A 14,066-nucleotide genomic window follows, 5' to 3' on the forward strand; every position below is an offset into this window, starting at 1 on the left:
TTATTGTCTTCTGAACAATAGAGCAAACATTTGAACATTACAATGGTCTCCTCCCCCCCCCCCAATACAGAACATTGCATTGCCTGTGGTGTGTCAGCAAGCCTGGCGCTGCACCCAACACTTTTTTTTTCAGGCCCATGGCCAATGCTTTCAAAATGCTGCTCCGCAGGAAAAACAAACCGACCGACCTCTGAAGTCATGGGATATGGGCTGAGTAAGGCCTGGGTAAAGCTGAAAGAAGCAATTCCCGAATTGCTTTTTGCAGCATAAAGAGCTACACACAGGATGTGGAAAGGGAAGAAGATTTTTGGGTAGGAACTGCGTAGCCTGCACGTATGTGGCATTACTGAGCGAGACTCTTGGATTCGACTTGTGGGAAAATCATCTATTGTCTTAATCTATTGTCTGCTGGAGCCAGCCCTTAAGGCGTTTATTCCGAGCAGGCTCTGCCCTCGTGTGGCTGCGAAGCTCGTTAAGGAGGAAAGGTATGGAGCCACTTGTGCACCCATCCGGCAGAGCAAAAGTGCTTGCTAGGAGCAAGCTGCTTTTGCAAACTAGCCAATGCGTCTCCCGGCCAGTACATGGAGGTGTTTGCTGCTGTAAGGGATTGTCCATAAGCAGACACTCTTTTGGTACTTATTTAAATGAAACTTAAACTGAGGAGGGGGGGAATAAATGGTAAAAGCACTATGAGCAAAATCTCATTTCTTTGACCTGTTCTTGCTAGGTCTCGTCTATGCAAATACCAGGGAACTTCAGAAGGCATTTATTCTTCACTGAATAATAAAACACTTAACCTAGAGGAGGCTTGGATATGTTCTCTAGTTCCTTTTTCTTTCTGAGTCATATACTGTAAATTCCAACACACATCTAAAGGTAAATTTCTGTTTCATCACTGCTTGCTACAGTGAGACCCTACCCAAACTATTGCAAGGCATGAGGTTTGTTCACATTGAGCTCTCTTTGGATTTTGCGTGGGTAATTTCCGTAACTGGTGCCCTATGTTGGGTACTTTTATGAAGCTGTGTTTTGAGCTTCCTTCTGACTGTGTCCAGGTATAGATGATTGGAAAGAAAATAAAGTGAGGCTTTTGTCTAGAACACCTGCAAAACTTACAGACTTCCCTGTGAGTTCGTGGGCATTATTAAAGAACTAGTAAGGACAAAGGGATGTATTTTTTTATTTTTAATAAGACAGACATGTCATAGGGAAGTATGCAATGTACATGAAAATCTGGTTATCGGTTCAGTGGTGAATCAGCTCCAAATTATCTCTGATTGCATGATTGAAAAAACAAAGGGTGCTTTAGAAATTCGCAGTTACTATTTCACTGGATGTCTGCCTGATCTTACTTCCATTTAGAAGATGAGCTTATAGGCACAGGGCTCTTTCTTAAATCCAGAGCATGTTTGCTGGGGACAAGAAGAACAGACCAAGGCGTGAGCTCTCCTAAAAACAGTCTGTCTTAGCCAGAGAGGAATGACAATGATGCTTGTTATACTCCCTTAAAAGGTGATTTATAAACCCTGATCAAGGCTTTTAATGTAAAACTACATTTTTAAATTGTAGAATACCCTATGAGGTGTGTACAAAACCTCCGTCCTGGTACAGGACTTTGAAAATGTTACAAATGTTATGTGAATGCTCACTGATTGTGGTGCTTAAATTAAACTTATTGATCGGTCATCTAGTGAGCGTCAGCGTGTTAATGAAGGCGGCCTGCAGCAATGTGGGCTGTAGGAGAAAGCAGGCGTTCATCTTACGCAGAATGTATAATTGTGTTTGGCAGATAGAGCTTTGAGACTAGTGTGAACCCAGTGATAAACTGGATTAATTTTCTCTTTAAAGAAAGCAGCTAATGTGGCTGAAAAGGAGCTTTCACTCTCACCAATTCATGCAGAGAATCCATGTAGGGAGGATTGCTTAATCCTTTGCAAGACTCCACTTGTCTTAGAATTCTCGGTGTTTTATATATGTGCATGCACATAGTAGATGATACCTTTTATAGAAATGCTTGGCAAGTATTGATTAAATATCAGAAGCTCAGGAGCTGAGGGATGGTCATGCTAACAACTCAGAGGCAGATCTGAGAATGGGAGCAGGAACAGAATGAATTTTTTAAAACCAGAGTTGGTCCTGAAGAAACAGAAAGAGCTGAGGAAGTGTCATGTTGGATGTAATTTTTCCTGTTGTGTGGTGTTTTTTTTTTTTACTTAAAGGTAAACGAAAGGTTAAAGATCTGCTATTTAAATACAAGTATAGGAATAAATTTAGCCTATGTAACTAGACCTTCTTATGCTCGTCAGTAATCTTGCTGTGTAATCACAGGATTGTGTGTTCATTCACACATGTGACTTCCTAGTGCTGCCAGCTCTCACAGTTTTCATCAGTTTCACAATAATTGGTCCAAGAAGCAAGATATTTCATCTCACTTCATTTCACAGAGGAAAAAAAATGTTTTTAGGCTTTCTTCTTGCACAGCAAAAGTTAAGAACAAACCAACTCCACTCTGAAGATTCATACACAAAAGGCAGATTTGTGCCCCAGAAATCCCCATGGACTTGGTTGGAAAATTTTTTATTTGGTGTCATAGCAGACCTGGGGGTCCCTGACCTTAATGCCCGTTATTTTCTATACCTCTGATCTTTTGGGTCAGTTTTAATTGAGTTTGAACTTACCGTGGTGAGTCTACGTGTTATCAAAAGTTGGAGATGGGCAAAGCCAAGAATCAACCCCTGATTTTGTTCAGTTTTAGCAGGGATGCAGTATAGAAAGAAACTTGGAAAGAAATTGCGAGTTTCACAGTGACTAACGCGGTGCTGGTTGAACATGATGTTTTTCTGCGGCACACCGTCTCCTGGTCCAGGTTTTAGGGAGTTAACATGCGTTTTGGGTCTTACTGGCTAACATTTAGAAGGCTGTGCTTCCCTCTAGTGGTGCAGCTTGGCAATTTCTTCCTTTTTTTTTTTTTTTAATCATGACAAACTGTTTTTGACAATTTATGATTTTTTTTGACGTTGCTATTCAAAGACACTTCACTAGCCTACTTGTACTATGCCTTTCTTAAGGTTAACCCTCTTGTCCCCAGGCTGGTCTCTTATTTCCAGTGCTGAAATGCACACAACGGATGTCATCCAGTGTTAGGGAAGAGACTCCAAGCCTTGTCACGTTGACATAGGAATAAAGCAATGGGCTCTGAAGGTCTTCTGGGTCAAAATACTGCTTATGAATTAAGATAATAAAAGGTGAAGGCAAAACCAAGGAGGTTAGCTGAAATTTTGAGCGCACAGAGGACGTGGGTGCGACTTTAGTTTTGACAGCTCTGGAGTGTGAAGCCATCTGTTCTTCATGCTTAAATATTAGTGTGAAACTAACTGCCCATGTATGTATAGATGTCCCCTTTAATCAGCTGCAATCCAGGAAGCCAAGCTGTTGAGTTTTCTTTGATGCTATGAAGCATCCGGCGAAACCTAAGCTAGCAACACTTGTCAGTGCAGAGATGCGTCCTTAATCTGGCCTCTGACCACCGGCATCTGTCTTTCAGCTTCCTGTTCTGTTTGGCTGTCCGAGGCTCAGACTGAATTTAAGAGAGTGGCTGAAGAAAACGTGACTTTGCCGTGTCACCACCGCCTGGGCCTCCTGGAGCAAGGGAGCCTGGATATTGAGTGGCTGCTGCACATTTCCGAAACAGTACAAAAAGCGGTAGGTTCAGCCATGATTAGCATCTGCTGAGAAAATCATCTTACTTCTATGTTGATGTCAGCAACAGCCATTGATTTTAAAAGACTTATGTGATGATCTTTGCAAATTATTCTCATGAATTAAGCAGTGTTTAGAAAACACAGCTGATTTATTTAGAGAGATTTATGATGTATAAAAGTTATTTGATATTCATACATGTTGTATTGGAACAGGTTGTGTTACAATCAAGTTCTTTTTAAACTAACACTGTTATGTAATCAGTCATCATTGGATAAACTTCAGAATTGCCCTTCAGGTTTTCAAAAATGACCTTGGATTTTGTAGGCTGTTTTTGAAACCTTGGTTTCAGGAAAAAGTACAGTCGTTTAGTACTTATAAAAATCAGGTCTGTAGTAACTTAAATTAGCTAGCCAAAACCAGCCAAAATTAAAGACTGCTTTTGTATATTATGATATAAGCTGATGTCTATTTTGACACTAGTATAAATGCTCCAGTATAAATTTTCTAGCATAAATACAGTTTATGTATCAGTTTCAGACTTGAAATCCAGGTTTAATTTTCCACCCTGCCACAGGCTTCCTGTGTGACCTTTGGCAAGTCACTTAACCATGCAGAACCTTAGTCTGCAGTTCCTGAAAATGCTTTGATTTGTTGTTCCGTATGAAAGTAAAATTACAACTGGCTGATCAGTTACTGTCTGTGCTCCTCAGGTGATCACTTATTCTGGAGGCCATGTTTATGATGACCTGAATGAGGAACAGAAAGGGCGTGTTTCCTTCACATCCAACTTCCTTGCTGGAGATGCATCCTTACAAATCATATCCCTGCAGTCCAGCGATGCGGGGAAGTACATATGTAAGGTTAAAAATGCTGGGCAGTATGAATGGGCTCACATCACCCTGAAGGTTGTAGGTAAGGTCATTTTATTGTTCTTCCAAAGAAAAAGAATTACTAGAATCATTTCCTGTAGAGAGATTTATTTCAGCAGGGTATAAATACAAAACCATCTCACGATCAGGTTTCACCGTCCAACTCCAAATCTGCCTTTGCATTTTTTGGCAAAGGACAGGACATAGGAAGAGCCTGAAGAACTGTTTTGAGGTAAGTATAATCACCTGCAAAATCATATGAACTGTTCTTTCCAAATTATCTCTATGATCTCATCACACAAACTAGACTGATATTCTAGCTTAGCTGGCGATCACCCTGTCCAGATCTCCTGCTGAGGACTCTAAGTTCATGTCCCAGGACCCCAAACTGATCCAAGTCAGTGGAGGTGACAAATAAGCTGCTGGGGTTAGCATTTCTCTTCCCTGATTTCAATTTATTTGTTGGCTTTTTCACATTACACTGTGGAAGAAGTGCTGTGGCCTGCCAGATGCTGTGGGGAGAAGGAAGAAATGGAGAAGTAGAGGGAGGGAAAGGATTTTCTCTATATAGTACCTAGAAGAGGAACACAGTGATACAGCTCCATTAATCAAGTACCTGTGAGGCAAACTGCCCCAGAGTATTATAAAGTGTCATTTCTCTCTCTGAGACAGCCAGCTCTACTTTTTAGACTATGAAGTTGCACACAGTTGCAGCTAAAGTCCCCTAACAAACATCATTAGTGTAATTCCTTAATGCATTCCAGAGAAGGCAGCTCTTGGAAGCTGCTTAAATTACGTACTTTGCCAAAGAAAGGGTTTTCCACCAAGAAAATAGTCTGCTGCATTTGCATGACCTGTCTTCTGTTTCTTCTAGAAAAACCTTCCAAGCCCAAATGCTGGCTGGAAGGGGAGCTGTTGGAAGGAAAGGAACTGTCCTTGCAGTGCCGTTCTGCCTCTGGCACTGCACCCATATCCTACCGATGGCAGCGCATAAATGAGGAAGACAAGAGAGCTGAACATCTCCCGCCTACATCAAGAGTCAGTAAGTCAGGTCATTTCCTCTTAGAGCTCTCGGTACACTCAAAGCCAGATAACCACCCACATGTACATGCACATGTGCCGCCAAGTGCCTGCTTTTTAAACAGGGATCACTTGATGGCAGTGATAGCAATGGTATAGCAGTACCTCTCACTGTGGCAGCTGGACATTGTGGTGTGCTCCACCCTGAACAAGGAAGCGCATGAGGAGTTCTAGTGTTTTGCTGAAGGTTGACAGATGATCTTTTGTGAGGCATCGTTGATTGTTCTTGAAGTGATTCGATCTGGAAGTTCAATTTGTGCTTCTGTGTCCTATCCACTCTTAAGGTTTCTTAGTCTTTTTTGATTAATCCCGGTGTTGCTTTTCCTGTTTCAGACATTTCTAATCCCGGGCAAGTCCTACTGAAGAATCTTACACAGATGAGCACAGGGTTATACCAATGCATTGCCACCAATGAGGCTGGACAAGAAAGCTGTGTTGTTCAGGTGACAGTGCAGCGTAAGTACTGGCACATAGCTAGTATTCGCACCACCATATGAGCAGCGCTGCTTCACAGCTGCCCCATCTCAACTGGTAAACTCTGTGCCACACCTTTGCCCTTTCATACGTGAATCACATGAAGTAGTTCTTATTTATTGCACTTACGGTTTGCACAGCAGTCCTCTGTATAATCTAAAGCGGTAAATACATCATTTGAGCTCAGATGTTTTGGTCTGTAGAAATTTTGATTTTGAGAATGACTAATGAAATACAAGGGAAAAAATGGTGAGTTAGAGGTTCCAGAGTCTCCAGCTTTGAGAAGTACTTCTGGCTGGAGCGATTGCATGAGATTACCCTCAAGTATAAAATCTCTGTGTGGATAGTCCATCGCTCCAATTCCAACTTACTTATCAGTTGCACTTGAGACAGTAAACTATCTAAAGGTAGCTGGAAAGGCTGACTTTGTCATGAAGTAATGTGCGGAATAAAAAGCAACTTTTGATGCAGTTTGGTTTTAATCCAGATTTAATAAATTCTGTCCTGAGCACCAAAGGTTAAAATCAATGTCCTACCTGATTAACCCCATCAAGGGTGTGCATGTCTAGGTATCTGTGTCTTTGCATATACATGCAAGGAGAAAAGTGGTGTTTAGCATCAGCACTGAGGACAAATCCAAACAATACAGTTTAGGAGGTTTTTATGTGCAGCTCTTGGGAGAGATCAGCAGGAGCTGGGACTGCTGTGATAAAAGGCTGCGAATAGCAAAGTCTCTTCTGGGGAGATGCCATAGCTTTGGAATTTTTCTGCCCAGCCAGGCCTGAAATAACTGGAATATGGTCATGTAGCAAGGAAAACCTGTTCGCCTCAGGCATCTGAAGTAAAAGCGTCCAGGCAGCTTTTATGCCAATTGAACTGAATTGGTTTAAAACCTCACTTTGGTTTGCTAAACTCTCCGTAGGGACAAGCCTTGAGGAACCAACTTTCAGCCAAACCCAACCTAACCACTCTTATCAAAATCAGTTGTCGTAAAGTATCAACTAAGGGCCCGTATACACTAGGAAGTGTTCTCTCATTAACTTTGGATTTTGGATGAAAAATGCCTTGCATGTGCACAGTATCATCTTCGTTTCCTCCTTCCTCTCTACCCCCCTCAGGTCACTTTTTTCCCCAGTTGAATAATTCATTCTGCAAGTGGATTGTAATCATTTCAGGATGAGTTGAAGGGGAAAAAAAATACTCATGGGGAAATATTTGTAGTTCAAACACTCTTCTGCCTCTAGGAAACTGCTTGGTGCTTTGTTTCGTATGTGGGTTGTCCTGTTTGTCTCTGTACTTTCTGTGGTTCTGTGCTCTTATGAGAGGGTTTTTTCTCCTCATTTCAATTCTGACCTATAGCTGAAGGCATAGCACTTGTGATCCCACCCTTCCAGAGGTGAATACTTTTCTCACTGTTAGCTCAGGTTTAGAATCAATGCCTGAAGATAAACCGGTTCAACTTCTGTGTGGAGACACACCTAAATAAGTAGACTAATACATTCTGTTCTGATTTATACCCACTGCTATAAGTTGTCATGTGGACTAGAATCTGACCATATGACCCTAGTGAGAGTTTACTAACACGCTTGTTTTCTGGACAACAGACGCACAAAATATCGGCATGATTGCTGGAGCAGTTTGTGGCGTGGTGGTGGGACTCTCCCTCCTTTTCCTGGTGGTGAGGCTGACAATGAGGAGGAAAGAAAAGAAGAGATATGAGGAAGAGGAGGCACCAAATGAAATCAAGTAACGCCTTTTATTTAATCCCCCACCTCTTACCCTCCCTTCTTTCAGTTTCACACATTTTTCACTACAGTTTTAAGTAATCTAGGTATAAGTGTCTTAAAAGATTGTTCTAAAAAGCTTTTAAACTCTCCCTGAAATATCAGTGACAAATTTCTTGACTGTGAGAATCATCTTTGTGAAGACTTTCCAGAAAATTAGATAGATGAAAATGTCTTTTTTTCCCCCCAGGACAAATTAGCATAAAACTCAACAAAATATTCTCTCTCACGCTTGCAATTTCAGCATTTTAAAGCATTTGAATAATCCTCTTCAGTACTAAATTCAACCCGCTTGTCCATTGTGGTTCTGAGAGGTTTGTTGTTGGGTTTTTTTTTTTCTCTTTTCACTTGCAATTTCTGTTGGGAATGCTACAAGGCAGGCAGGTTCTCACAGTCTTTCTTGAGTCTTTTGAACAACTGTGCTTCTGGATTTAGCTCAGGGTGAAAAATCCCCTGAGCTGCTGTGTGCAGAGTTGAGAAGCCTCGCCCTGAGCGGGTGTACCAAGAATGCTGACGCATGTTCTTTGAACTCATCTGTTACGTGCGTGTGAGGTCTGCCACTTAACTCCTGTAAGCAGAGACTGGTCTGTAGCCAATTGAGCCTAACCTTCTCAGGAAGGAAAGTGCTTCCTGAGATATTTCCAGGAATGAGTTTGGGCTGCTTCTGCCCTTGAAGAAACCCCTTGTCTTGTTCCATCCTTATTTCTATTTGTAAAAGACTGCCTTCCCTCATACAACATCTGTGTACCATTAGGCATCTCTGTAATCCATTCAGCAGCTGATTACTCTGCCTGATGGTCAGGTTGCCGGCAAGAAGGTAGTCTCTGCTGATTTCTTCCCTTCCTTTTTTCCTGTTCTCTTTGCTTTCAAATCTTGCATGCCTTTTTATTTTTAGTTTGAGCTTCAGCCTCTTGTATCACCTTTTCATGCATGACTGTTACCTCTTCTCTCTCTCTCTGGGCCCAGTTCTTGCACTTCTTTCACTACCCACTTTTTTTTTTAACTGGAAGAACTGGTCTCAGCTAGTCCTGTCTAGGTGATCTGTCATCATGAGTAAGGATTTCAGAGCAGACAGTTCTATCTGAACTGTTTGCACTGATAGTTGGCATTCATTCCACAGACCTCAAAGCCGCGCACAAAGAGCCAGTTGTGTGCAGCATGTATTCTAAATCCATTTGACCAATAGTTCTGCAGGGCAATAGGGAGTTCAGTCCACAAAGTTATGTAGCACAGAATTCAGAAAAGCCTGTACCTTGCTCAAACAGCTAGGCAAACCTGCCCTGGTGATTTGCAGCTTCAATAAGCAACTGCTTATTGCAGCAGCAATTCAGTCTGTTAAAATGTGTGTTTCTGTTCTCATGGTATTTGAGCCCTGTCATCTGTTTGATTGCAGAGAAGATGCAGAGGCACCCAAGGCCCATCTCGTCAAGCCCAGTTCCTCTTCCTCTGGTTCCAGGAGCTCGCGCTCAGGTTCCTCCTCAACCAGGTCAACAGCCAACAGTGCCTCTCGCAGCCAACGGACTTTGTCAACGGAAGCTACTCCCCATCTAACTCCTCCCCAGTACAGCCAGAGGGAGACAGAAGGAAAAGAAATTGAGCCAAAGAAAGTCGACTACACTAACCTAATGAAAATGGGAGCAACGCTGGTCATGGTGCCTGCCCAAAGCCGAGCGTTCCAGACTGTGTGACTGCTCACCAGCCATCTGGAGACTCCTGCTGTCCAGAAACACTTCACATAACACCAGCCACATAGGAATTGTTATATTAGCTAGTAATCTTCCTGGTCAGCTTAATTTTAATCACTTGTGATTATTCACACCACAAGAAGCCCTCCCACTCAACTCTTTCTTACATCTTCTGGCACTGAGGTTCTGATAAAGAATTTTTTTTTTTCTGAAGAAAGATACACTCGAGGGAAAAGGGAGCCTTCTTTTTAAATTATCTTTTTTGGAAATGGAACACTGAGCATTTTAAAACTACAACAGCTAAGCGCTGTACAAATGAAATGAAGTCAAACCTCAGGATTTTTTAAAAGGGATCAACAGAGACATAAAGACGCATAATATTCCAGAGAGGTTTTGTGGGGAGGGAAGTGTCTCTTGTACTGGTTTGGGAGAACTTTCTCAAAGATGCATTGTCTTATCTGAAGATTTTGAGGCAGACTCTCTGCTGAGGGTAGTCTGGTGTTCAGTCTCAAAGGGAACTGACAGATGTTTCACGTTTTCTGCATTCAGTCTTCTAGTGAAATACTTTTGGAGGCTGTAACTGAAGTGGAAATGAAAGGATCACTCAAAAAGGTGAGATTCAGTATTAAGGCATGTGTCTGAACTGACCTCTGTACTAAAGAGAAAGGACCCTTTATGTAAAGGAAACAGAGGTGCTTTAATTGCCAGAATAAACTTAATGATGCACCCAGAGAGATGCACGGCCAGGAGCCTGACTCTGCTTTTATGGTCAGCACTGGAAAGCTGCAGTAACTCCACAGGAGTGGTATCTGTGGCAAATGAGCCTTAGTGTAATAAGAATTGGGCACTGAATCCAGAATGAAGGCAGTACCTCAAAAAGTGAGGGCCGCTAATCTACCAAAAAGCCTTGACGAAGCATTCGGAAGATACCTTTGCTATCGCCAGGTTGTGAATTCACCAGTTTTGGGGTGAGCCATGCTGTAGAAGCCTTATGGAGAGCTCTTCCCAAGACTGAACGAACAGCATTCTTGAGCTGACCTTCAGGCATCCAGGTAAGACTGAAGGATAGAGCGACAGAGCACATAGTGAGGAAAATACACCAGGGATAGGTAAACAAGCACAATGCTGCTTCCGTTAGAAAGTATTTGTGTGCAGTGTCCCATTTGTACACCAAATGCTGGGCCACGTGCTATTGTTGAGGCTTAAACCTTAGAATGACTCTTAAAAAATTGCAAGAATCATAAAAATATTTTCTGTGATTAAATGAGCCAGAATAAACATTTCCAAGGAATATGAAGTCTTAACTTCAAGTTGAAGGCCAATAGGAAACGATGGGAGATAGGGACAGGCTTCCTCTGGAGGCAGATGCTTGCATAATTCTGTCATTTATATTTTCCTCTGAAGGACTTGGCTCTGACCACTGCTACACACAAGACACTGAACTTGTAGGTTCTAGATTCCTGTATTCCTGAACTGATGATTTTCTATTACAGAAAATAAGGTGGGTTTTTTTTTCCTTTGAGGGAGGGAAGGTTTTCTTCAATTTGTGGAATGAGTCTACAGGAGATGGATCAGCACAGAAGAACCACAAATCTATAATTCTTTCACTCCAGGGACTGTAATTAATCTCCTTTTCTGACTGAGACCCAGAATTCTAGCTTCTTGCTTGAGATCTTAGACAATCTGATCAAAGCCAAGCCCTGCTTGGGCTACTTCCTTATGGGAAATAGTTTTCAAACTTGCCTGATACTATCTGAGAACTTCTCTTCCTAGGAGCAGTCACCCATTTTCATCACATGTACCAAAATTTCGCTTGCTTTCTCTATCCCAGAGTCAACCTAGCCACCCTTGGCAGGGCAGAGTACTAATCTGTTGTGCAGGGGAGGCAGTCTTGAGTCACAGATTTAAACAAAGGAGACATCTGGTATTAGGTGTTTGATAAGCTTCTACTTTTGTGATAGCTCCTGGTGTTGGATACTGTGTGATTTTACCTAGACAGTTTCCCTGGATACTCCAGAGGTATGTTCCTGGATCAGCTGTGTTTTGGTGGATTTGTTAGTGGCTGTCACTGCTTGGAAGCAGCAGCTGTCAGTGTCTGTGATTCCTCTACAGTTGCTCTTTTCCTGGACCGTGAAGGCTTAGGCACTCCAAAGCGCTTACAAGGTACTCCAGAGCTGGGAAAGTCCCGAAGAGCATGAGTAGGACTGCTAAAGTAGTTTGAGGCTTCTTCTATGGTTGCTTAATGTGCTTAATGTTACCTGTGTTGCATCTGAGGATACTTACTCTATGCATATAAAAACAGGAATGCTTTTCTCAGTAAAGAATACATGCCTGAGCAACCAGAAGCTTATTACCACAAAATAAGGGTAACAATTCAAACGGTTGAGCTGGCTACAGTCCGAGTACCAAATGCTGTAGGTTAGCTTTGAGTCACAGGCCAGACTTGCAATTAGCAAGGAGGAGGATGCTCTGTCTACAGCCTAGAGGCCACTCGCTGCTGGCTAGGAGAATTTGCCCAGCCTGCTCCTGGCAGTCTCTTTCCTGGAGGCCGTTGGGCATAGGCTGCAGGACAGATCAGCCGTGGTAGCCTCTGGTCTCCAACTCTCCTGGAGCAGAGAAGTCACTCCTTGTCATATGAGCTATCTGACTGCATAGGACAAAAGGTTTATGGACCTTGGGGAAAAGAAGTTAGAAGCAATTGCTGAAGCCTGGTGTGTGTGTGATCATTCCCGGCTGTTCCTAGCCCTGTTGGGAAGCAGGTGCTATGCATGCCCGCTGTCCGGGCATGTGCAGACTGCCCTGTATACAAACCGTGTCAGGAGAAGCACCGTGGCCATCTTCTGCCATGGAACAAAGATGCAGAGAGATGTGTGGCCCTGGTTAGAGAGTGTGGGCACTACGGTGATTTAAAATCAGTAAGTCTGAAACGCTGCGATTCTTTTCAGACCACACATTGGTGATCTTACAGGTGAATACAAAGTCAATTCTGCACTTCAGTTGCTAGCATGAAGCCCAAAGGGAAATGTTCATTACTCAAAGGAAATACGAGAAAGAGATCATTTCAAAGGCATTCTATTTTCAAAGGGACATTTTCTGAGCTCCAGATGATACTATCAGGAGTTGCACAAGGGAAGCAAATGAACCATAAGCCAAACTGTATTTTGTAAAATAGTGTACTTAAAGCATTTACTGTCCTATACCAGTTATTACTAGTGTGATTAAATGCATACAATGTTATGTAGCTTTCTTTTGTTTCTCAGCAGCTAAACTAAGCTTACATCTCTTCTACCTGCTATAATTGGTGTACTTGTACTGTGTCTGAACAACTCAGAGGGAAGCAAATATTTATTATTGATTCCTTTGAATCAATGATTTCGTAATTTTTTTTTTGTTTGGTTGTTTTATAATAAATGTGCTGCAGCTTAAGTGCTACAGCTCAACTAAACTTGTACTAATGCTCCATCTTCTATGGTATGATGCGTTACATGCTGTCAAGCTGAATCCAAGGAAAAAAGTACAGAGTCAAAAATACCATTTTTAAGCTAACAAGGACTATGTGCATATTTGCATAGAAAGTGTGGGGAAGCTGGTCTTTTTCCTGGGTATTTTAGTCTAAATATTTTGGTCTAAATTATGTGACATGGTATGAAATATGTGAAACCTTGGGTGTATTGAAGTAAATGGTGTTTTGACTTCCATGCAGCTATTTCACCTGAGATATTTTGGCTGAGGGTGTAGATGCTTCAAGCTCATATGGTAAATAGTGCCAGTGCAGACACAGCACAGATACAAACCTCTGGTGACATTGCCCTCCTACTCCTGCATCTGCGACCTTACTTCTGATCCACCCGGTGCGTTTCAGTTCATCTCCCGAACTGGGCGTGAGATGACAATGAAACCTTGAACAACTAAGAGCTGTGTTCAGACGGTTTAGATCATCTCTGCAGATAAACATTTTGAACTAGCTAACAGGAATCTCTGGTCAGGGAGATGTAGGTGGAATTTAGGATAACTAAACATAACTGTGGTTGATTTCTCTTGCAGTGCTTCAGCCTTCTTTCCCCGGGGGTGTTTTGCACAGAGGTCTCCCAACATCAGCAATCTTCTTCACTGAAATCTGGGAGTAAAAATTGCAACATAATTGCACAGTATTTAAAACAAAACACAGTGACAACACAGAGGTCTCATAGGTGCGTCCTTCTATCCCTGATTCATGAGGAAACGCTATTACTGGCTCTCTCCTGAGTTGACGACATCCAAAATCCTGATTAGGCGATATACATTTTGAGAGGGGTTGTGCAATTGCGTACTTTTGTACAGTATCAGGAATCTTGGGTTATTTTTAACCTGGATCAGTTTGTACTGACACAGTGAAGGGGTAAACACAGTGGGAAGGGGAAGGGACTGCCTTGGAAATGTGTGATTTTCAAACTTCAACCTGGACGTGCAGATGCAAGTGTTTTATAAATAAC

General features: G+C 42.2%; 1 protein-coding gene across 1 annotated transcript in view; it reads left to right on the plus strand.

Moving 5' to 3' along the window:
* CLMP (CXADR-like membrane protein) overlaps nt 1-9,597 on the plus strand; it is a 42,214-nt gene extending 32,617 nt beyond the window's left edge. Inside the window, 6 exon segments of the mRNA XM_009585202.1 lie at nt 3,545-3,702; nt 4,413-4,614; nt 5,446-5,613; nt 5,985-6,107; nt 7,730-7,871; nt 9,303-9,597. Coding sequence (XP_009583497.1) covers nt 3,545-3,702; nt 4,413-4,614; nt 5,446-5,613; nt 5,985-6,107; nt 7,730-7,871; nt 9,303-9,597 — 1,088 coding nt within the window.
* The last annotated feature ends 4,469 nt before the right edge of the window (nt 9,598-14,066 follow it).

The sequence above is a fragment of the Fulmarus glacialis genome, unplaced genomic scaffold, assembly GCF_000690835.1.
Source record: "Fulmarus glacialis isolate BGI_N327 unplaced genomic scaffold, ASM69083v1 scaffold28169, whole genome shotgun sequence".
NCBI classification, from domain to species: domain Eukaryota; kingdom Metazoa; phylum Chordata; class Aves; order Procellariiformes; family Procellariidae; genus Fulmarus; species Fulmarus glacialis.